Genomic DNA, 25489 nt, shown 5'->3' with positions numbered 1-25489 from the left:
ATAATTTATTCATAGGATGGGTCAGAAATGGGTTTTGAGTACAAATCTGTAATTAACAGCTCTGTAATTGAGTCATGGGCCTGTTGTCTGTACAATGAACTCCTTTCTGCTCATGTTGGACAAGCATTCCTTTGATCCAGAGTTTGTAATTTCAGATCTATAGTTTTTAACTGAAAATCCATGTGGCTGAGGAAGATTAAAGTCTCCTCAAGGAGGACACTGCCAGCACTCACTGTATTTCTGTCTGATTTAAGGGTTTTGAGGATCTTACACCCTGAAGGTGACACGTTCCCTGTCAGATGTGAGGCAAATAAAAGTTGAAGCTTTTTGAAAATTTGTCAGTGGATCTGTCGTGGATTTTTGTAATTAGGCACTAATCTCTGTGACCGTGGAGCTTTTGGAGATCTTCTGTTGTCACTGAGCTCCCTGAGGCTGCTGCAAAGGTGTGGGTTTGATTTTTCTATGGATTCATGGAGTTGATCCCATCAGGAAAAGCCCTGGAACTTGTAAATCAGGCAAAGAAAAATGCATAATTATTTCCTATGATCCATTCTCATGCATTTCACAGAGAGACTGTTAGAGATGCAGCTCTGGCTGCTTCACTTTTACATTGTTAACTCCTTTGCCTTTCAAAGACCTGTCTTGCCATGAAAATTTATGGTGGGTGCAAAATTCCTCATCTCCCAAGCAAACCAAGTAGCTGGAAAGGAGCAGCCAATTAAGATGCACGATGCCTTGCCCTAAGTGACAGCCCATAAATCAGAGCCCGTGGAATATTACATTTTAATGCACTGTGGAAGCCTCGTGCTCGGTGCATCCACAGCCCCCAGATTGCTTAGGGATGAAGTCACTCCTTGGGGGAAGTGAGGGAGGTCACACTGATGCTATAAAAAGGTGTCAGGCCTTTGGTATGTTGTTTGTAAAAGGAAAAGAAACAAGATTCTGGGCGTCTGCTTGCTCTCACTGTTACAGGAGGTGTTTAGGAACCTAAAGTGGGTTCCTTTCTTACTGCTATTTAATAAATGTGATTTATTAGGAGGCTGAAGAATGCTGTTAGCAGAAAGGCTTGTGAGAAAAATTAACAGCAAGCATGACTTGAAGGGGTGAAGTTCAGAGCAAACTCACTCAATTTGGCAAGGAACACATTAGCAAAACAATGCACTTGGGCAAGAAGGAATCCCAACCACGTCAAGAAATGGAGTCAAGAAAAACACCCTGCTGAAAATGGGTGTTACAGATACACACAGAGTCAGATCTATAGTTTTCACAACAATAACACAAGAATGTGCAGAGCAGCAGCACAAAATTTCCCTAAACTTTAGAAGAATTTTATTATTTTTCACTTAGATTTTTACTGTATGGTCCCACCTCACCATGAGATCAGAACACAGGGGAAGGGGCTGTGTGGAGCAGTCCACACTGATTCTTCTGAATTTTGAGGTGATTCATGGAGGAATGTCACTGCTCCTCTTTTTGGGGTGATCCCCAGCTGAACCCACCCTGAATGTGGGGGATTCTCTGTCGCAGACATTTCTCCACAGAAATCCTTTCTTTCAGATTTCTGTGTCTTCGGGAGGCCAGAGGCCCCCGAAGAGAAGGTAAACAATTATTATCAGCTGCTGTGGAATGCAACAGGATTCACCTTGATTGGCTCATTTTCTATGTTTATAATTAAGGGCCAATCACCAGTGCAAGCCAGGGGACTGAGTCCTTGGCCACAACTTTGTTGTGGGTTCTTTTCTATCTCTTCTTAGCTTAGCTAGCTGCTCTGCAAACCTCTCTCTATATTCTATTAGTATAACTATAATGTATTATATCATATATTAATAAATCAAGCCTTCTGATTCAAGAAACAAGATTCACCGTCTCTCTATCACCAGCCAGCGACCCACTCAGGTCGTTGTAATAATTCTCCTCCCAGGAGCTGCTGGGCAGTTCTGGTGTGGGGAACCTGCCTTGCACCCCTGAACTTCTGGGAAGCTGATTCCTGCCTTGAGAATCTCTGCCCAACTCTGCTCATCTCTGTCAGTTCCTGCTCTTCCCCATCCCTCTGAGCTCTCTTATCTCCATGACTGAATGTGGTGCCTTTGTTTCTTTTATTTCCAAGGGGTCAAGTGCTTACAAGGAGAAAAACCAAATAGATGGGGAAAAAAAAACCCCACCCAACCCCCAGAGCCCAACAATGCAGAAAGAAGGAAGGGACACTGCTGTGAGTGCCAGCACTTCTTTCCTTGCAGTAAATGAATTCTGGGTCAGGGGCAGGGAGACGGAGGAGCCTGTTCCTGGTGTCTCACTCCAAAGGGCAGCACATCCTTTGTAGAAAGGGGACCCAGCAGGCTCTGACCTCTGGAGTGGCTTCAATCCACCACAGGCTCAGCCACAAATATCTCCACTGATGCCTCAGGTTTTAGCTTTTGTATTTTTCACATTCTGTGCTGCTTTAGTGTGTGATTCTGGGCTTCATATAAGGGGATGGTAAGGTCTCCTCACAGAGCAGGGAGACAAAACAATTCCTGCTCTAGCTGGGGACCAAGGACAAGTGATCCAATCTCAGGCCCAAGAGCATGAACAACGTGGGCTGAAGAGAGAAAAACAAGCAGGATGGGACTGCATAACCTAAAGCTATAATTGGACAATTAACTCCAATATGCAAATGCACCAAACCTTATAAAAGTGTGAGACCCCGTGACTGGTTGTCCATTTTTCTGGCTATTTTAAGTTGTACTTCCCAAGGTGTATCCATTGAGGCCTCTTAATAAATCTCTAATTTATTCTTTAGCTTCATCTGATCTCTGTTCTAGGTCAGCCTTCACAGGGCATCACCACAGGCACTGAGTGCAGCTCACATAATTTAAAGGAGAAATTTTGAGCTCCTCCCCTTGGTGCTGGGGACAGCTGATGTACCTGAGCACAGGCTGATACAGTCCTTGGACTCTGGAGTGATGGTGGAGATTGGGGGAACTGATCCCCAGACAGTGATTGGATTTGTGGGTCAGGAGAGCAGTGGTGTGGGCAGTGTGTGTGGGCACTAATTTAATATTCACAGAATCACAGAATCACTGGGTTGGACGAGACCTTCAAGACCATCGAGTCCAACCCAGCCCCAACCCCTCAACTCAACCCTGGCACCCAGTGCCACATCCAGGCTTTGTAAAATACACCCAGGGATGGGGACTCCACCACCTCCCCAGGCAGAGCATTGCAGAACTTTACCACTCCTTCTGTAAAAAACTTTTTCCTAATATCCAACCTGTATCTCCCTCTGGATGCACTGACCTCTAAATGCTACACACAGGGTGAAATACTCGGTAATGAATCAGGTTTTTGGGCTGCTCTCAACACCTGTGCTGTCCTGAGTCCCAAATTTGGCTGGAGCCAGTCCAGAAAAGGCCTGCCCAGCTGAATTTCCAGGAGGAACCTTGCTCTTTTCTTTGGAAGATGGCACCACAGTCTGCCCTGCTGCTGCTGGAGCTCTGGTGAACTCTGCTCTGAACAGAGTAGGTCCTCTCCACTTCTTTCCAGATGCAAAACTGTGTCCTGCATTCCAGCTTCCCCCCAGAACTGCTGCTCAGCTACACCTGTGCTCATTTATTCATTTATTTTAATTGAATGAGCAAAGCATGAAGTTATAAGAAAGTACCTCTCTCCCCTTCAATATCCTTCCATGAATAATTCCTGTGTGCTCATTGTTGCACACAGCAGCCTTGGCAGAGGAAGAGGTCAGTCCTTGGCCTATGCAAATGTTAATTCAGACCTGAATTTCTTTTTTTTTCCCTTCCAGGTTGGCAGCCCGTTGTTTAAAATGAAAATACCTCCAATTCTCTTTAATTTCTTAGCAAAAAAGTGCATTAATGATAAGGCAATTTTAGGCCACTTGAGCTTGTTTGACCTCAAAAAGTGTAGGAGTTAGTATGGGTTGTATTGCCTGAAAACATAATATAATATAATATAATATAATATAATATAATATAATATAATATAATATAATATAATATAATATAATATAATATAATATAATATAATATAATATAATATAATATAATATAATATAATATAATATAATATAATATAATATCATATCATATCATATCATATAATATAATATAATATAATATAATATACCCCACCTTGCACTCTGCTATGTATCCTGGAAAATCATAACGCATCAGTCAAGAAATAATCTTTGAGTTTGCACCAGTTTAACCAGAGGAGAATATTTCACCTGTTTTGTTTTCTCAATACCACATGGAAGTCCCATAATTAATTAAACCATATGCGAATTAATGGAAGCAACTTAGGGAAAATATCAGAAATTTGTGATGCTCAGTATAAAAGGAACCTGAATCTGTATTAAGCTCATTGTAATGCTTTTTATTAATTCATAACTGTTCCTGCTTTTCTTTTTTTTCATTTGAGGCAACTTCAGAAGATAAAGTTGGAAGAACAATGAAGCTGCATTCTCAGATTTCCAGCCAAAAGGGTGTCCTTCTCTTTTTCATCTCATGTTTATTATTTTACCCCATCAAATAAAAAAATATCAGATACTTCTGTTAGAGTAAAAGCAATGTGTAGGAGGAACCAGAGGAAAACAGGCTGGGGGCTTCCTCAAGAAAGGCAAAATCTTATTGTTTGCTCCTTATCAACAGAGAGCAACAGCCACATTAAATGGAGCTGGATAACAGAGTAATTAATTCCTCTGTCTGAAACTTTGTGTCATCTCTAGTGTGATTAGGGAAGGGCTGGGATGAAAAACTTTGTCTCTGGAGCTGCTGCTCTGTTTTATTTCTGGAGGTTATTTTGACAACATCCTCCTCCAGCCTGTGCTTGGGTCTGTGCAAAGCTGTTTGTTCCCAGCCCTTCTGTCCCTCAGTGGGGGTCAGACGTGGAGGTGCCACACCTGGGCTCTGTGTGCAGCCAGAAAGGGCCCTCAGCCATCAGCTGTTAGGAAATTAATCCACAAACACCAGAGGTTTATGTCCAAAAAGGAGACAGAGGAGTCCTTTGGCTTTATTCCAATAAAGGGAGAGGCCATGGGGCATCCCCTGGGGTCTCTCCAATTTTTGGAGGACCCAGCCTCCTTTTTATCCCAATTTCCCAGCCACATTTCCCTTCTCTCTTTCCCCATTTCTGAGGTACTTGAGAGGTTCAGACTTCCCAAAATGCCTGACACCAAATATTTCCCTCTAATGTATAACCCTCTCTTTTCATTTTTAATTCTTAGATAATTTAAGGTTTTTTCTTCCCCATTGTTTCTTTCATCTTTCAATGTCTAATTTCATTTATCAGCAAACCTAAAGTTTATTTGTAAAAGCAAATCTCTTTTTCCATTCATCAATCAGTGGAATCCTTCCCATGATTTCTTTTATCTTCCATTGCTAGTTTTATCTACCAGCAGCCCCACAGCTGGTTTGTAAAGACAAATCCACTGTTCCTTTCAATGGCAGATGTCAAAGCCAAAGGTGTGCAGCCAGGATGATGCTTTCCCTTTCTGAGTGAAGCAGGATTACCTTGGCCTGAGATCTGAACAGGAAGGATGTGTAAGCCCAGAGCTTTGGGAATATTTCTGTGTCTGCTCTGGGCTGCCCTGACCCCCAGGGCAGCACTGACTCTGCCCCTCATTCATGGAGAAAGTTTCCCAGACTTCAAGATAGACTGGAATCCATAAGAGTGTGAAATAGATTATAGAGAGTAGTGTAGGTGTATCACTTGGTGAGAAATTGAGGTTTTGGGATTTTTAGTGTGTTGTGGATGGCAGCAAGGTGGAGGGCACAGGGTGCTGTCCTGAGTTTCTTCTTTCTTCTTCTTCTTCATGGGTTTGGGTGGCATTTTGTAATTGGGCAGAAAAGTCCTCATTGTGGATGTTCTTTTGGTTTTCCTTTGCTAAAAACCAGCCAAAATGAAAGTTTTCCAGGAGTGAGGGAGATGTCAGTGCAGGAGCAGAGCAGAGTTGTCCTGTTTGGTGTCACAGAGCCATGGATGGCCAAACCCACAGGCAGGGAGGGGGGCTGCAGTGTGATCTGTCCTGCAGCTGATAGAAAAGGTGGATCATTCTTTCATGAAAAGCCTTATCTGAATGGCCTCCTCTTTCCCTCAAGGTAATTTATCCTATGGGAATAACAGGCATAAGGAGCTGTTCCATGTTCTTACCTTTTGTTTCCCTCATGCTGGGGACCTTAAAGCAGCACAGGACAGGGAATCCCCCCCTGGAGCTCAAGTGCCGAGGAAGGAGTGTTTGTTTTATTTTTGGTAATCATTATTATTGATTACAGTAAAATCTGTCCCTGTTCCCCCCTGCCTGTCCCTCTCTCCCAAAGCCAAAAGCCCTGGTGGTGTTTCTGGGACAGCCCCAGCCAGGCTGCTGTGCCCCAATTATTCTGCCCATTTTATGCCAAGCACACACAGACTCTGCAAAATGGGGATCAGTAATCTTTGTTTTTCCTACATTTCCTCAAACCATTTCAAGACCCTTTCGAGGTCAGGGAGACCTATGAACTCTTCAAATGATATTCTGAATAGCTTCACATTTGCCCTTTGTGTTCATTTGCACTAATCAGCCTCTTCCCTGTTATCATGGGTGAGTCACTCACTTCCCCACTCCACTCCTGGAGTTTGCATAGTGTGGTCGATTATGACCCAGTTTGGGTAATTTGTCCTCATAATGATTCATTTATCACTATCCAGAACCCACTTCAGCAAAACACTTAAATGTGCTTTCAAATGCTGCACTTACAAAGAATTAAAATAAGCACTTGCTTGGATGGTCTGGAGGTGGGGAAATTGTGTGTAATCACACTTCTCCCTCGCTGATAGTACTGACAAATGTTCCACCTTACAGCATTTTGCAAAAAGCAACAATTGCAGATAAATAATTTTGATAAGCAGAATCAAATAACAGCAGCGTGTCATTCCTGATTAGATTTGACATTGTGCTAACATCCATCTTCCCCAAACAGCTGCACTGATGCAAGCCTTTCCTGCTGGAATCTGCCTCTAAATTATAAAACTGTCCAGAATGTACAAAAAGATTTATTTCAATTCTGAGATCATTGATTTCCTGGAGAATGACAGAGCAAACTGCAGTATTTGCTGGATACCTTAGCAGCACATTTATGCAATTGATTCTTTTTGCAAGCAGATGCAGAAGAAATATGAAATAGAGCTGCTTCAATTTGAATGCTGTTCCACATGGCCAGTAGTTCTGGAACTGGTAGAGTTGGTTTTATTTTATATATATATTTATCAACACACACACACACACACACACACACACACATAGATATATATCAGAAATTGGTGATACTCAGTATAAAAGGAACCTGAATTTGGATTAAGCCCATTGCAGTGCTCTTTATGAATTCATAACTTCTCCTGCCTTTCTTTTTTTTCATTTGAGGCAACTTCAGAAGATAAAACTGGAAGAACAGTGAAGCTGCATTCTCAGATTTAAACTGTGCTCACACAGAAAGCATATATATACATATATATATGTATACACACGCAGATATATATACACACACACATATATATTATATATATATTATATATATATACAACCTTTACCAGCTGAGTTGTAGTAATGAAAACTACCTGGATACAAACAAAGTTCTTACTGAAACTCACCTCTACATTTTTATTTAAACCACACTGAAAGTTAAATCTTGACTAAATACGTTGGGGAAAATTTTAATGTGAGAACATGTTGACTCTGAGTAGCACTAAATACTTTGCTTAATTTGCATTTGTTAGGAAACTTTGCCATTAAAACTGCAGCAGAGCGTGAGCTGTGGTAGCGTGAATGGTTTCAGGACAGGACTTTTACACCTTATTAGCACTGCAGTAAGGGAAAAATACTTTAAAAGGCATTAAGGGGGAAAAAATGTCATTAAGAACATATTTGTCAGCTTCCAGAGATGCTAATGAATAGGAACATAATGGCATTAACAGCTGGAGATCATCTCCTTTTCCAGGGAAAACTTTAACCTCGCACACTTCTTTCATCTTGGTATGGAAATATGTGCTAATGAAAGCTCTTCCCAGGACAGGAGCTATTGAGGGGTTTAAGATGTGGCAAAAAAAGAGAGCCTTATGTGTGCAGTTCTCCTTTATACGTATTTATATTTAAATTATCATTATTTATTTTGAGCATATAAATAAAAGTCATTACAAAGAGTAACAAGAGGAGGCTGTGAGAGAAGCCAAAGTTTGAGGTCTTACACCTCAGTGTAATTTGTGGTGGTGGTGCCAGTGCTGTGCTTGTCACACAAGGAGGAAAACCCACGAGAAGATGTCTGATGCTCTCACTGCAAACATTTCTGAGGCTGAGGAGCAATCCTGGGAGGAGGGAGGCTGTTTTTGCTTTTCATTAGCCTAATCTCGTCAGAGTTTAATAGCAAAAACATGATAAACCTCATGTTCTTTTCATTAAAGAAACCTGTATCTCCTCTCGTTCCATGCCTGCTATCTGCTGGCATTATTAAGGAGTTTATCATCCTGACTTCTCATGCAAATTACAAAGGGATTGGGAGGATTTGCTCCTCAGCTGAGGAAAGAATCAGATGGATCCAGAGGTCCTGAGCACCATAATTGGCACCTAAATATGCTTTAGGCAGATGGTGCCGTAGATTGTGCCAGCAAATTACTTCTTGACCATGGCTACTTCTGTGCTGTCTGTTATTTTGTGGATTTAAATCTGTCCTTTATTCGTGTCAAAATACCTGTGGAAGTATTTTGAAGTGTAATTTTAAGCTGCTTTCCTCAAAAGGTATTAATACAGAGACATGAATCAAAATCACAGCAAAATTTTGGAAGGTGTCTTTGTCTCAGGATAAAAGTAACACCTGTGTGTCACAGGCTGAATGAAAACTGCATCTGGGACAGGTTTCCCTTTTGTCCCAGAGGAAAAGCTGAGTCCTAAAAATTAGTACAGACAACCCAAAATGAGCTGAACTTTTAAAGGAAAGGAACTTTCCAGTGCACTGAGAGATGCCACAAATGTACTTATGCCTTTTACTCTCATCAGCTTCATAACCTCTGATGATAACTCAGTGATCAGCAGCAAAAGGGCCCTTTTAATGAGAAACATGAAGGATATGTGTAGTCTGGCTAGACTGTGAAAATGTGATGTTTAAAACACTGCAGAGAGATACCCTGTGTGTGTTTGTGCTTTCTGTGTGAGCACAGTGTCACCAGCTCCACACATTCCAACTCGGGAACGCTTCAAACAGACTCTGTCTCCCACCTCCCTGAGAGTGTCTTAAAATTGTCTTTGAAATGTGGTAAAAGTACACACTTTGATTCTCACCATGGTGTTTTCAGTCTGAGCTCAGCTGCATTTCAGCTGCAGCTTTCCCAAAACCAAACCAGAGCCGTTCAGGCTGCTGGGCTGTGAGAAAATGAACTGCTTAGGGTGAAATAAAGTCACCATTGCTTACTGCTACAATCAGAATAGAATTATTGCAAATGGTGCTCAAAAGGGAACAGGAGGAGCCTGCTGGTCACCTGCTCTGCTCTGGCTGTTGTTTGAGCTGCTGTGCCACCACTAAATCAGGAGTAGTGGCAACAGAATGAGTCAGGGGAGCGCCACAAATATGCAGCACTTTGCCAGAGGAAATCAAACTGCTGTGATCCATGAATCACCGCTTGCCCTCTGAGTCTCTGTCTGTGTTGGGTTTTTGTGTCTGTTTTATGAGCTGCTTTTTAGTTGCCTTCTTGGCCAAACCAATCCTCCAGCAGAACAGGAGAGCTGCTCCAGCTGAGCAGTTGTAGACCTGCCTCAGCAGCTCTCCACAGCCTAATTACAAACCAGCTGCAGGTCCAGCACCTCTGGGATATCCAGAGAAACCTCCCCAAAACGCAGCCATTTATAGTCTTTGCTTTTCAGTGGCTACCTTTGATTTCCCCTTTTATCAGACTGAACAAAACACAACTCCAGCCATCACTAAGGGTCTGAAGGTTTCCCCAGCTCAGGCTCTAGCAGGAGGAATTTAGCAGGAGTTAATGGCCCTGTATTCGATGCTGTTGCTAAGAAACCCTGGCTTGGCTCACGATGTCCTTTTGCAGTTTGGCATCCGAGTTCCTCCCTCAGTGATGGAAACGCTCGTGCTGCAGCCTCTTGGCTTGTCCAGAGCAGGGTGTGCTCTGCTCTCAGCCTGCCTGGCTCAGCCCTTGGCACACTGACGTGGGAATCCAATTTCCCCTGGTTTTTACCCACTTTAGCCCTCGTTTGCTGAAGTCAAGGCCCCCCTCTTGCCCTTGGCAGGGGCCTGCAGCCCATTACGTGTTTGCAGTCTGGGACTGGCTGTGCTGCAGAGTATTCCTGCTCCTAAATGCCTGGTATCCAGGAGATATCATCACCTGGCTGGAGACACAGAGACAATTTAAAAGCACAACCCATCTGTTTTACACGGGTAATACGCACTTCTCTCGTTGCCATGGCAAACCGGGAAAGAAGAGCAGGGAGAGATGCTCAGGTGAGGGAACTGTGCCTCACTGGGGAGGCAGGAAACAGCTTTGGGGTTGTTTTCTTTTTAATGGTGTGCAGAAATCCATAGGGATGAAACCAGATGCCTCTTTTGCAGGAATTTCCTTGGGTCTCTTTTGGTGTGGCATTTGTATGGGAGTGCCAAGGAACCCTGCACTGAGTCCTTATAGGCTTGATGAGACTTGGTTTGCAAGGATGGGTTTTGTCCAGTGTTTGCTCTGAATCTGACACCAGGCAAGCAATGCAGTTCCTCTCCTTTATTTCTGATGTGTGGGTGGAAGGAAAATGCTGGACACTGGAGATGAAGATGGGGTTTCTGTAGACCAAGGGTCCTCCTTATGCTCAGGTTTCTCTGTGCTTTTCTCTTCCCCAAGCTGGCAGAGAAGTCCCTCAGGTGTCTGGAGCCCAGCATTTCACCCACGTGCTGCTGGTGCAGCCTCATGTCAGGTTGGCCTTCTGAAATCATGGTGAGAAATTGAGAAAAAGCAATTTAGAGGAAAGAAACGTCATTCTGATGAGGATGAAGTCCACCAGAGACCTTGAAGCTCCACAGGAGAGAGCAGAGGTGGCCTCTGTGCAGATGGAGTTATTCAGAGTTTGCTTCTTATTTACACAACACAACATTCTGCACTGCTATTGAAGTTGAGCAGACTTGGTGCTGATCTCACCCTGACTTTATAAGAAATAGAGAAAATAAATGTCTTGCACTGTGTGGTCTCCAGACACCCTCAATATGACACCAAAATCAGTTGATGGAACTGTATTATCACTTTCCTCTCTCTTGTCTTTTGGCCATAATTAGCAGGGACACTTTCTGTCAATCAAGTGTCAAGATTAAATGCTTTCCCTTCATCCATCAGAATTCTGTGCCAAAGAGAATGGTGGTTCCCTTGGGCAGCTGCTGGGGAGCAGAGTGATGGGCTGGGTTAGTAACAGGAGAATTAACTTTAAATGCTAATGTTGAGCTTTACACAGGTTCAGGAGGCTCAGAAAGATGAAAGGCTCTCAGAAACGGTGTCATTCTCATTGCCCCCAAGGGAAGGAAGCTGGAGCTCCTGAGGGTGGAGCAGTGAGGCTGGAGGATGTGCTCAGCCTGTGTTTGTCAGCTGCAGGGCAGGGTGAGTGTGGCAGCAGGTCAGGGTGCTTCCACACAACTCATTTTTGGGTATGTCCCACCCACCACAGGCTGGACACCAAGGGCTGGATCACTGCCTTGACCTGTCCCTTCAGGAGGATTTCAGCTCCATCCTGAAAAGCAGGTTAGGCACTGAAATGCCTCAGTGACATCAGGAGCCCAAGAACTGAGGGCAGCTTTCAAAACAGAAACGAGTTCCTGAGTAGCCTCAGGGAGTTTTGAATGTTTTAATCAAAACCTTTTTTATTTACCTAACAATCCATGTCACAGAGAAGAGGGAGGCTTTTAAATATCTCCTGCTCTGCTGCTGCTGTGGTTGCACCTGCCAGGGCCCTGCAGTGATCTCAAATCTCCCTGTGCTGGCTGCAGCCCCAGCTCCTCACTTGGACTTGGCACAGGGACACAACTGCTGGGAAACCCCAGCCCTACCAAGTGCTGCCTGCAAAATGCTGCTGTCCTGTGGAAATCAGAGCACTGGGAATATTTCTGTGTCTGCTCTGGGCTGCCCTGACCCCCAGGGCAGCACTGACTCTGACCCTCATTCATGGAGAAAGTTTCCTAAACTCCAGAATAGACTGGAACCCACAAAAGTGTGAAATAGATTATAGGGAGTAGTGTAGGTGTATCACTGGGTGAGAAATTGAGGTTTTGGGATTTTTAGTGTGTTGTGGATGGCAGCAAGGTGGAGGGCACAGGGTGTTGTCCTGGGTTTCTTCTTCATGCTTCTTCTTCCTCCTTCTCCGTGGGTTTGGGTGGCATTTTGTAATTGGGCAGAAAAGTCCCCATTGCAGCTCTTTGGGATCAGTTATTGGGTTAAAAGGGGAAATAATCTAGATGTCATCTCTTAATTGGACAGTTTAGTCAGAAAAGCCCTTGTACCAAGAGATTGTTGGCCATTTTGTGCCTTCTAATGAAAAGCTGCAGAACTCACAGCAGAGAGACTGTTTTAGTGATAAGAAACAATAAACACCTGAGTGTGAACATGAACTGCTGTCTCAGTGCCTTCAATCCAGACCCAGAGAAACCAATCCTTCCCCAGTCCCACACTGGTGACAGTTACTCCTCTTGTCCTTTATTAATTTTATTGCTTTGCCAAACAATCCTGCTGCAAAGGCTACAGATGAAAGTGAGGAAAGGAGGTTAATGCAATATATGTTATTCCTGTCTACAGGGATATTTGGGATTTTCACTGCTTTCAAATTCCTGAAATGAATGCCACAAGCAAAGTTTACAAATGCAGAGTGAGTAATTTAAATATGAAATCACTCAGCCTTGAAGTCAAGGTTCAAAGCTAAATCACAGAACCCAGGGAACCCAAAACAAAGAAGACATTGTTTTCTGCAGGTAGGGAAATTTAGAAACAAATTATTTGCCTCTGGAAGAAAAATCCACTTAGTGTCACATGAGGCTTTCCTACATGAAAAAAGTGAGGTAGTGCTGCACATCCCTTTGGATACAACAGAGCTAAAAGCACCTTCACAGGAACATCTAGGAAACCTAATAGATAAGAAATAATGATTCCAACTGAGGCAAACATTTGAATACTCTGTAATTACTATTGAATTCCCTACTTGTTGGGTTTTTTTGCTGTCATAATTTTGACAAATGATCACGCTCAGAAAACAACACGACTGAAAAGAAATGGGAAGTGCCCACTGAGTCCTGTTCAAATGGAGGAGGATGTGCTTAAGCATCATCAGGACTTGCATGTTTTCTGAAGGAAACCTTCCCATTGACAGGCCCTTAAAAACTTGTGTGTTTTTCAGTGGAAAAAAAAATAAAAATGCAGAAGAATTTGACACTTTTCCTGTGTGGGCATCTCCCCAAATGCCACATCCACGTTGAATATTTCCAGGGATGATGATTCCACCACTTTCCAGCCTATTCCAGTGTCTGAGCACCCTTTATGTGAAGAAAATTTTCCTATTATTCCCTGGCACAACTTCTGAGCCTGCTGCTTGCATGACTTGTTCTTACTTACAGGGAACATTAAGTCTGAAGCTGTGGATACAGAAAAAAACTGATCAGAGGATAAGAGCATTTAGGAAAAAAAATACTATTTCACTGCATTTTATAGATGTAGTTTGCAGAAATAACAAGTTCTAGCACTGGTCTGAAAAAATTTGCTTTATTTTAAGAAGAAATTCTTCAGTTCAGGGCCCATAAAAATAAATGACACACTGAAGAAGTGTGAATGTGAAGATTTTGCTCCAAAGATATAATCATGTCAGGGTTATTAAATGCTGAATATAGTCTCATTTTATCTTTATTTTCTAGATAGTTATTTTTATTCCACATAAATAGGACTGGGGATATTGGCTGCAATGATACAAGTCAAAATCAAGCAGTAATGGACACTGGAACTACAAAACTGCACAAATTGCAACTAATCCAAAATATCCAGGGTATTGTACATGCCACAAGTTGAATGGTTTAGATGAATTAAAAAAGGTGTGGATTTCTCCATCTTCAAAAGGAATTGATGCTGTTTCTGTGGCTGAATGGGAATGGATGAGAAGAAAACGTGGGAATAAAACAACTATCATCCAAAAGCTGCTTGGGGGCTCTGCCAGCAGGGCCAGTGCAGATGGAGCATCTGGTGTGGTCCTCAGCATCACCTTTATCTGCAGCAGGAACTAAATCCCCCTCCCAGGCTCCCTGAGACAGCTGGGTTTGTGTGAGTGCTTGATAAAACTTGACCCTCTGATCCGCTGTACTCAGCCGAGGTTTATCAACCTGTGTTGCCACTGTTTGAATTTCAGCTTTTTCTAATGCTCTGCCAATAAAGGGGTTTTCCCTAAGATAGAATTGCTAAGCCCAGCGTTTTGTTAGTGTCACATCCAAGGTTTTAAGCAGCAGAGCTGCTCAAGGCAGCTCCCAAGGAAATTTAAATACTTGCTTTAACAGTATTCTCCATCCCTTCTTTTATCTGTGAACAAATACAGACACATGCAGGGAGAGATTTGCAGGTTGCCAGTTTTCATGACTTCATTGAAGTCTCAGAATCATTGACATTTTTCTCACGTGACAAATCTGGTGCTTTTTTTTTTTGTTTTATTTTTCTTTTTTTTCTAAGATTTCTGGTTGAAAGAAGTGCCATCCTAAGGGTGAAACAAAGATCTCAGGAGCTGATGAGAACAAACATGGCATGCTTGATTTTTACATCTTGTTTTTCAAGCTCCTTTCAGGATTGCTGGTGACCCTCTCTCATTATTGCAACCTGAGCAGATTACCAAGACAACACCAATTGGTTTCTCAACACTCACAGCAACAGATAAAACTTCAGTCTCTTCCGTATGTTTGGTGGGAAACAAACCAAGATCAGTTGTCTTCTAACCCTTTCAGTTCATTCAAACCCCAGAAAAGCCAATAATTTAAATTCCCTTTAGGAAGGGTTTTCTTTCACCTTTGACACAAAGGAGATGGAGCATCCTCTTTGCACCAGGAGCTGTTTGTTGAAGCAGAACAACTCCCAGTTTGTAGCTGGGGAAGAGCCAAACGAGTCCCCCACTGGTGGTGGCATCTCCCCTTTGTGGGGTGTGGCATTCACATTCTCTGATAAAATCCCTTTTCTCCTGGGAAGCTGAGAGGCCTCAGAGAAAAGGAAAACAATTCTTATCTCATTTGCTTCTCCTGTGTTGTGCTCACATGTGAATGAGTTTGGAGATTGTTTACCCACAGGTGATTGTTTCATTGGATTCTGCTGGGAGTTGTTTTCACTCTTTGGCCAATTGGGGCCAAGCTGTGTCAGGACTCTGGAAAGAGTCAGGAGTTTTCATTATTATCTTTTCAGCATTCTGTCTGTATCCTTTCTGTATTCTTTAGTATAGTTTAGTATAGTATTCTTTAATATAATATAGTATCATAAAATAATAAATCAGCCTTCTGAGAACATGGAGTCAGGTTCATCATTCCTCCCTGCAAACACAATAGTGGTGTGTGATATTTCCACAGGCTGCAGAATGTGTGTTTACACATGGGAACTGATGTGTTGAGGGTTTAGCTGACCCATCCAAGACCCTGGAGCTCATTTTGTCTGAATTGGGAGCCAGTCCTGCACCCCATCCAAGACTGTTTATGTGAGCACAGATGGGCATCGCTCCTCCAGAGCCAGCTCACAGCAGCTGCACGTCTGACCCTGCTGCTGGCACCCAGAATTTCTGCTGTTCTCTTCCTTCTTATCTAAATAAAGCAGCAATTGTTTCTGGAATACAACAGTTGCACACCATCAGCCGTGGAGGTGACAAATAAATGATTACCCAACAGCAAGGAGCAAGCAGCAGCTGTGTGTCCTATTGTATTTGCAGGGTGCCCAGACAAAGGAAGGAATGATGAATCTGACTCCATGTTCTCAGAAGGCTAATTTATTATTTTCTGGTAATATATTATATTAAAGAATACTATACTAAACTATACTAAAGAATACAGAAAGGATACTTACAGAATGCTAAAAAGATAATAATGAAAACTCCTGACTCTGAGTGATATTTTTTTATTATAATGTTCAGTAGTTTAACTAATACAGCTGGGGTGAATAAACGAGTTTTTAGGGGTGGGATCACTTGTTCACCTGGATGATGTTCTTGTAGCCCTTGTGACATTTTATCCAAAGAGAAAGATATTGTTTATTTCCTGAATGATCCTGGCAGTGTTCTAGTGAGAGGAAACACTGAGCTTTTTCTTTTTTAAAATTTTGGCCAAATTCTAGTGAACTTCATCTCACTACTACCATTAGCTGTGACTTACAGCTGAAGCAACTGAGGAAAAGAAAAAAAGTCCTTTCCAGAGGGATGGTTTTAAAAAGCTCAGAAAGACACAGCAAAATACAACAGCTCTTCTTTCCCTACTCAGTTTGGATATGTCTTGGATACATTAACAGGAATTTTTTAGCAACAGGGGGGTTCTCCAAGGAGAATATGGACATCTGTCCTTGCAGACAGGTCTGGAACTCACATCTTCTTTCCACTCAAATATGAGCTTTTAAATGGAGAGGGAGTGTAAGGAGAAATTACAAAATTTATTTCTGTGTCGCTAGATTCAAAACACACCAAAACAATGCAAAATTGACATTTTTATTGAAGTGATTTAAAGTCCAACTTTGAGAGAAGCTTCTGCACCACAAAGGAAATGTCAATGAAAAACTTTCATTATTAAAAAGCTGCTACCACCCTGCAGAGCTCCACTTGATGTTATTTTCATTTCCAAAAAGGTCGGGTTTGTAAAGAGAACCTAATAAGCTGAAAAAATGACCACCTTTATTGCTGAGCTTGTTTTCCTCTGGAACTCTAGTGCCATTTACTGGTCTGATGGCTTTCTTTTGCATCTGGGAAGCTCTGAATGCAGCTCTTTGCCAGTTACACACCAACCATTCAGAACCCAGAGAGACCAGCTCGTCAGTAATTACTGTAATGGCTTATTTGCAGTGTTTCTTGAAAGGTGATTGAGCCCCTAATGCAGACACCAGATATTTTTTTTTCTTCACTTAATGGTGTGGTAAATTATTCCTAGGAGGGGGCTCATTGAATACCTCCTTTGGAACAAGTTAAAGGCCACAAAGGAAGAAAAAAGCTGTAGGTCTCTTCTTAGCAATAACAGGAGAAAATATTTCTGGAGTGGTTCAGATTGAGATCTTCCCAGCCTTTCTGTGAGGCTGTGGCTGTCAACAACGTCTGGCACAAGCACATGGATGGGGCAGATGGCTCAGGGTGGAATTTCCAGCTGCAGAGATGCAGGATATTTTCCTGGGTAGAGGAAAATGGGCCCTGTTTGCTCAGAGCTTCTGCCTTGTGATCCTCATGTTGCAGCTTTGCAGATCAGCTTCTCATCTGGTGGGGGTGAGAGGTGTTAAACAGTGCAAGAATGGGGAACAGGCTGGATATTAGGAAATATTTCTTCCCTGTAGGGGTGGAAAGCACTGGAACAACTCCCCAGGGAAGTGGTGGAGTCAGCATCCCTAAAAGTGTCCAAAAACCAAGCAGAGATGGCATTTGGTGATGTGGGTCAATGGGCACAGGGGTATCTGGTTGAAGAATGGACTTGTTGATCTTGGGGGCCTTTTCCAACCCTGAGGATTCCAAGCTTCCATGATTCTATGACTCTGTGATTTCATGAGCTTGGCTTTTACCAAGGGAAGTTTCTTCTACTACAAAGTGAATAAATTAATTGATCTGTCCAAATGCAATTAGCAAATGCTACAGCAGGAAAGGCTTCCTAATCAGAATCATTAATCTGGCAAAAATGAACTGTTGCATGTCTTGCATGTCCTTTTTTTGGACACAGCAAAAAACAACCTCAATAATATAAATAACACCGGGCTTTATTTATAATTTAGCTGTATAAATATCTTATTTTTACACATAATTACACACATTACTGTCTACATGCCATAACCCAAACTGCCTTGAATTTCCAGGGCTGCAGGGCTGGCTATTTTTTGGTTCCAAAGGCAAGATTTTGAGCTTTCTCAAGAACATTCTTAATTTCTGCCCAAACCTGTGCAGACAGAAGTTTTTGCAGGTGGGGATGAGGGAATATTTTAAAGCTGGCTGTGATTTAGAGAAAGCAGAGCACATTGCTGATCCTTGTGCTGTCTGTCCCTCTGTGCTTTCAATGCCCCAAACCTGAGGGGGGAAACTTTCCCCTCTCACCTCCTTTGAGGGAATGAGAGTATCCATCATTATTCATGGAGCTGAAGTCACACTAAAGGCTATAATTTGAGACGAAAATAAAAAAGAGTTCAAGAAATTGAAAGAGTTCAAATAAAAAAAGAGTTCAAGAAATTTAGTCAATCACCTGAGCAAAACAGTTTCACATACTCTTCAAAAAGAGGTTTCAACTGGGAAAAATATAAATCAAACAATTCAATTGGGGTTGTCCAGTCTAGAGAAAAGAAGGCTCTGGGGAGGCCTTAGAGACCTTTCCAGTACCTAAAGAGGCTCCAGGAGAGCTGGAGAGGGACTGGGGACAAGGGATGGAGGGACAGGACACAGAGAATGGCTCCCACTGCCAGAGGGCAGGGATGGATGGGATATTGGGAACTGGGAATTGTTCCCTGGGAAGGTGCTGAGGTCCTGGCACAGGTGCCCAGAGCAGCTGTGGCTGCCCCTGGATCCCTGGCAGTGCCCAAGGCCAGGTTGGAGCATCCTGTGGGAGGTAGAATGGGATGATCTGTAGGACCTCTTCCAACCCAACCCATTCCATGATTCCATGCTGTGGGAGATGCCAGAAGGCATTTGGACACTCTGGAGCCCCTCATGCTGCCAAGCCCTGAGTCTGGCTCTGGAGTGGCCCTGCAGAAGACACAGGGAGAGCTCAGACAGGGAGGCCTGAAGTGCTCTGAGTATTTTCTTTTCCCTCACTGCAAAAACAACCCCCATGGCTCTTACTCCAGGAGTTATTTGGTAACATTAAACACTACTGAAGTGCAGTTTGCCCACACTCATCCCAGCCTGTGCAGACACTCTGAGGGCCTGGTGAGCCAGGGAGGTTTCCCTGGCAGAGCTGTGAACGCTGCTCCCTTGGGATGGGTTTGCAATGATCCATCCAGCAGTGCAGCTCTCTGACTTCTCTCTCCACGGGAGCAGATCCCCAGTGGGGAGAGCTGACTTTGGGTTGTTTGCTGGCCCTCTGGGGATTCATTAAGGCAAACAGACCTTTCCACTGATATTCTGAGTGCCCTGCTCCAGCACCCAGCTTGAGCTGCAGACACTGCTGGAAACTCTTTGCCAGAAATAATTGTCCCTTGCAAAAGCCACCATTTCATGGCATAAATGCTAAATTTTCTCTGGTTTACAACATCCAGATGGATTGATCCAGATGGATGTAAGGACTGGATGCCACTTGGCAAGGACTCATTCCTTTTGACTCTTGGAGAGCTGGTTGTACCCAGCATCCAGATCAGACCTGAGGGTCTGGGGGATCCTGACTGCTCTTGTTGATGTTTTTCAGCAGACTGAAAAAGCAGATTTTCCCCATTTCTGTCCCCAGAAGCTGCCTGGGGACTCTGCACAGCAGAGAGCTCCTGCAGAGCCCCATCCCTCAGTCCCTGGGTGTGTGGGGTGGTGGGATGCTCCTGCTTTTCCTCAGGTCCAGCCTCTCCTGGAGCCATCCCTGCAGCTCTCAGGAGCAGGAGCCTTTTTATCCTTTTTACTGCATTTTGGATCAACACACCAAAGTCAGACTCAAACATCTTCTCTATTCCATGTGGCAGAGCCAGCCCAGGAATCCTTACTCACCTTCCTTGATAAAATTATGATCGTGTCCGTCCTCTTTCATTTACTCACTCCTGCTGCCGAGAATTAATTTTAGACTCTGCTGACTTTTGTCAGTAGATCTCAGGATATATAATCTATGCTTTATTTTATTTTGTGCTCATCTGGGCAGTAGCTGGAGTGTATAAAATGGGGTCTCCTGGAACAACTTTATTGCTTCAGTCTCTTCCTTGAATGAGTTTTTGGCGCAAGTATAATTTTTCCCTCGTCTCCGACAGAAAGCAATTTCCTTTTTCCCCTGCACGTCCTTCAGGCTCTGGTGATTCTGCCCTGAAGAAAAGCAACTTTGTCAACCCATTCTTGCTTCTGGGGGTGGCAAATTGTCCTCACCTGAGCACCTCAGCACAGCACATCCTCTCTGATAGCAGCAGGCAGAACCCCTGCCCCACTAAAAGATTATTTGATCTCTTTTTGGGGTGACATCAAAGAGCTAACAGGGGACTGTTATGGTTCCTTCACCTCTTGAAATTGATCCTTGCAGTGGGGAAATGATGGAATTGGAATGGGGAAAGCTGGGATGCTGGCAGGACTTTGACAGCTGTAACTTTTATTCAGCCTGTTTCGCTTGCAGTGTTACTGAGGTGTTACCAACCTTGAGCCAGGGGAATGACACAGAAAGGGAAAGGGGCTGTCTTCATTTTTCCCCCTTTTTTTTTCATTTTAAGGGACCAAGAAGTGTCTTTTAATCTCCACTGGACATACCTGTGTTTATATCTGAGGTTCATACTTTTTTCCTTGAAGAATTTGATGCTTTCACAAAGAACTGTCTGGGTTAGTGGAAGTGTTGTTCAGCAGAAATGTCTGAGCCATAACACTGTGAGAGATGAAGGGTTTGCCTCATTATCTCTGTCCTTTAGATTTTTAGTGGGCAAAAGGCAGGAAGTTTCTCTTGATTTAAATGAGAAATATCCAATTTCTTCTGCTTTGGAAGCTGTGTTGCAGATTGACACGGGACTTCCAGAAAAATAGTGTCAGGAATGGTTTGGTCTTTTCAGCTTTGTTTTCACTGTGTGTGTAGGCTGGAGGTTTGGAAATGCCTCTTTTACTTTCATGAGGAAGACTCAGAGGATTTTATTTTCCAATACAGTTTCCATTGTGTTCATGGGAAAAGATTTGTTTTGCTAAGCAGAGTATAAACACAGCACTGTGGCAGATCCCTCTAAAAATTGGTTCAAGTCAATACTGATCTGCTTTCCCCACATTCTTGCTGGAAAATATTTTTTTCTGATTCCTCTGGCATCTCTCTAAACCTAAAGAATTACAAATGAGAGAAGCACTTACCCCCCTGAGCTTCATGTGCCACATACTGCTCCAACAGCACTAAACTTCCCAAACAGAAAGAGAAGAAATATCAGAGATATTTCAGAATTGAGAGCTCTAGCTTCAGATGAAGAGGTTGGAATAATATAGAATAATATAATTACGTTTGTTTTGAATTACTTTAAAGTCAGAAAGCCAGGGAGAAGTTCTCCATGTACCAGTTTCTGCTCACAGTCTATGTAAATCTGGAAGGGAGCCATCAGCTGGAGGAGAACTCTGGTGTACATTTGTATTACTGAAAGCAGATGTGGGCTTAGGGCTCCAGCCAAAACTTCAGAGGAGGAAAAAAATGATCTGTCCTCAATTCCTCACTGGTCAGAAAGGATGGGGTGAATCAATACTGGTGCATTAGTGCTGGGGAGATGGTTTTCAGGCCTGACATGTCTGATAGAGATGCTAGCTCAGTCTAGAAGTGATAAGAAAATCAAACTACTGCTGCCTGTGCACAGCCATGTGCCTGCTGCTCTCCTGCATGGAAAACCTGCAGCTCCCTGGGCTCACAAGTGTTGCTTGGTGTGAGGACAAATGATACAAAATGATTTGTTGATAGTGATGTTAGGAAAATTAATCCACAATCACCAGAGGTTTATGTCCAAAAGGGAGGCAGAGGAGAGCTTTCTGGTTTTATTTGAATAAAGGGAGAGGCCATGGGGCATTCCCCTGGGGTGTCTCCAATTTTTGGAGCACGCAGCCTCCTTTTTATCCCAATTTCCTTGCTTCATTTCCCTTCTCTCTTTCCCCATTGGCTGAGGTACTTGAGAGGTCCAGACCTCCCAAAACACCTGATACCAAAGATTTCTCTCTAATGTACAACCCTCCCTTTTCATTTTTAATTCTTACGGAATTTAGGGTTTTTCTTCCCCATTGTTTCTTTCATCTCTCAATGTCTGATTTCATTTATCAGATAAAGCAAATCTCTTTTTCCATTCATCAATCAGTGGAATCCTTCCCATTTCTTTTACCTCCCAGTGCCAGTTTTATCTACCAGCAGCCCCACAGCTGGTTTGCAAAGACAAATCCACCATTCCCCTCAATGGCCTGGGGAAGTTCAGCTGCCCATGGTTTCCACCCCTTTTTGTGCCACACTGCTCCCCAGGCCTGTGTCTGTTGGTGATGGAGAGAGATGGGGAGACTGACTTGGTGATCAAAATCTGATTTTATTGTGGGATACAAACACTTATATACCATATCAGGGAGACCAGTAATGTGCACTACAATGATTAGTTAAAATCACATACAGAAATTTATGCAAATAACAACATCTCTTGCTTGCAGAGTTAATGGGATTTTCTTTTTCCAGTAAACCCATTTGATTTAATCTTCCTGCAATCCAGGTCTAATTTGCAAAGTGCTGCTTGCTTTTGCCAAGGCATCCTGTTATCAAATCTCTTATGTCAACCAGTCCAAAGTCCCTCATGTGTCTGGTGTCCCCCAACGTTCCAACACGTGTTCCCCTCAGACATTGCCCTGGGAGCCTCCACGGGCCAGGCCCACGAGCAGGAGGAGTTTGGGACACAAGATGGGGCTGGGCTGTGTCACCCTGATTTTTTAAGTTTTTCTAAGCCTTCTGATTTTTATATTCTTGTGACAAACTTTCTCACACACTTTATGTAAATAACTCATTGTTTTGCGTTCTTTTGTAGAGGAGGAGAAATTTGATGGACTGTTGGTTTGTCCAGTGTCATTGGAGAGGTGGCACTGTCACCCTCCAATCCACTGTCACTTTTAGAACTCTAAAAATGTTGGAGTCATATTACTGCGCCTGAGTGGGCGCAGCTGGTGAGAGAGAGACGGTGAATCTTGTTTCTTGAATCAGAAGGCTGAATTTATTAATATATTATAAAATACATTATAGTTATACTAAAAAGAATATAGAGAGAGGTTTTGCAGAGCAGCTAGGCTAGCTAGGAATAGATAGAAAAAAATCTACAACAAAGTTGTGCTCAAGGACTCAGTCCCCTAGCTTGCACTGGTGATTGGCCCTTAATTATAAACATAAAACATGAACCAATCACCAATCAAAATAGGTGCCCCTGTTGCATTCCCCAGCAGCTGATAATAATTGTTTACCTTGTCTTCAGAGGCCTCTGGCCTCCCGAAGACACAGAAATCCGAAAGAAAGGATTTCTGTGGAGAAATGTCTGCGACAGAGTCAGAATTAAACTTCCCTCATTTTTTACATTAGAAAATCCAGTGTCCACATCTTTCTGTTTCGTGTCCCAAAGTGACAGGGCTGCCTTGTGGCAAACATGTGGGGTGCACATGAGCCCCACCCAGCAGTGCAGTTGTTATACAGCCAAGATTGGCCCTGGCACAGCATTCCCAGAGCAGCTGGGGCTGCCCCTGGATCCCTGCAGTGCCCAGGCCAGGCTGGACAGGGCTTGGAGCAGCCTGGGACAGTGGGAGGTGTCCCTGCCATGGCAGAGGTGGAATGGGATGATATTTAAGATCCCCTCCAATCCAAACCATTCCATGGTTCATTCTGTGATTTATCTATTTAAAATGGACCCTCCCTCACAGTGAGCCTCAAACCCCTTTTCTATTAGCAGGAGGTGCAGGAACACCCTGAGTGCTGGGAATCCTCCCAGTCCCCTCTCCAAGGCATCTCCAGGCACAGATTTTGTTTTATTATTTTAATGAAAAATAAACCCTCTCAGCAAGGAGGATCCTGCTCTTTCCCTCCTGCATTTTGGAGACACAACTGTGATTTGTTATGGCCCTTTTGTCTGGGGAAGATTTGCTCCTCAATGAGTGGTTTCTGGCTAATCTTTACTACTTCCAATTTTGTGGCAAGATCTTCTTTAGACAGAACTGGGTCGAGTATATTTCAATTTCCTCGTGTTCTTCAGATCAGTTTGTCAGAGAGCCCTAAATAACAGATTGCTTTATTCATAAACAGCCTGAGCCAGCCAGGGTGTGCAGCACGTTCAGGGTGTGACAGTGATGTGTTACTCTGAGTTTATCAAAGGGCTCCACTGCCTCAGCCACCAGCACAAAGAAAATACACTGAAGAATTATTTGGGTCTCATTTATTTAATGAGCCAGCAGTAAAAATGAAACTTCCAAACTCACCACGGTTGAGGAGCAAATCGCAGCGCAGATTTTTCAAATCCAGAGATTTTCATTGGGTGGAAATAAATGTGGCCATTGGTTCATATATAAATTGCAGCTTCATAAAGTGTGTGAAATTGCTGGGGGATTTCTGTGAGCTGTGGAGGAGGTGATTTCTGACTGGAAGCAGAATCTCACATATAATACCTGGGGTTTGAGCCCACGAAGGAGAATTTAAGAGATTAACAGTGATTCAAATACCAATAATCATAGAGAAAGAAAATGAGCAATGTTTTAGTTGTTGGTCTGACTCACTCCTACTCCAGCTAATAAAAAGCCAGTTTTTCCAGCTTCTCTCCTCTGTGTTGTCTGGAGTTCTGGTTCACTACACATCAGAGAGAACAGGTCTCTGGGCTGTGAGTCAAGAGACTGACTATTGTTGTTCTTATTTTCACTTTAGCCATGAGATTAGAAACATAATCATAGAATCCTGGAATGATTTGGGTTGGAAGAATCCTTCAATACAACCTCATTCCCAACCACCCTGCCATGAGCAGGACCAGGTTGCTCAGGGTTTTTATCCCCATGTCTGTATGATGCCTTTGCTGCTCCTCTCAGGAGAGTCCAGGGCAGGAAATGGGGATCAATTATTTCCAGCTCCACCTTTCCAGAGCAAATCACTCTCATCTCAAACTGAAAAAATTATGTTGGCTTCCTCCAGCATGATTTAATTCCTGTTTCTTGCTTTCCCTCTGTGTCTCCACAGCTGTTGAATCACTGCATTCCCTGAATGACCAGATCTCCCATTTCATTGTCAGCAAGTCAAAAACCCTGGATGAGGATGAAGATGCCTTTTTGCCCAGTGAGAAGGAATCTCTGAAAAGTGCCATGAGGCTGATGAGGCACCTCCTGATGGATGCACAGGTAGGAAATCAATACACAAATGTGTGTTAGGATGTGAGGAAGGCACATTGCACACATCTGGAGGGATATGACATTTTTATGTGCAGTTTTAGCAGTGGAGAACATTAACTGCTGATTCTTTAAAACTGATTTTGGCTTCTGAAATCTGCAGCTGTGGGAAGAACATCTCAGTGTTCAGCCTGTGCTGGGGCTGAGCCTCAGATTCAGGGTTGAAAATGGCTCTTAATTTCAGGAGAAAATGCAGCAATGTACCCATTGATGGGAATACAGCAATAACCCCATTGATGGGAATCCAGCATCAGCACTACC

General features: G+C 43.2%; 1 protein-coding gene across 1 annotated transcript in view; it reads left to right on the top strand.

Moving 5' to 3' along the window:
- KAZN (kazrin, periplakin interacting protein) overlaps positions 1–25489 on the top strand; it is a 228395-nt gene that overhangs the window by 34259 nt on the left and 168647 nt on the right. The window contains exon 2 of the mRNA XM_059487383.1: positions 25023–25180. Within this exon, the coding sequence (XP_059343366.1) occupies positions 25023–25180 (158 nt within the window). The remainder of the gene's footprint in view (positions 1–25022; positions 25181–25489) is intronic.

This window comes from Ammospiza nelsoni, chromosome 22, assembly GCF_027579445.1.
Source record: "Ammospiza nelsoni isolate bAmmNel1 chromosome 22, bAmmNel1.pri, whole genome shotgun sequence".
Taxonomy (NCBI): Eukaryota; Metazoa; Chordata; class Aves; order Passeriformes; family Passerellidae; genus Ammospiza; species Ammospiza nelsoni.
The sequence above is the reverse complement of the archived record's forward strand: the minus strand, read 5'-3'. Positions and strand labels throughout refer to the sequence as shown.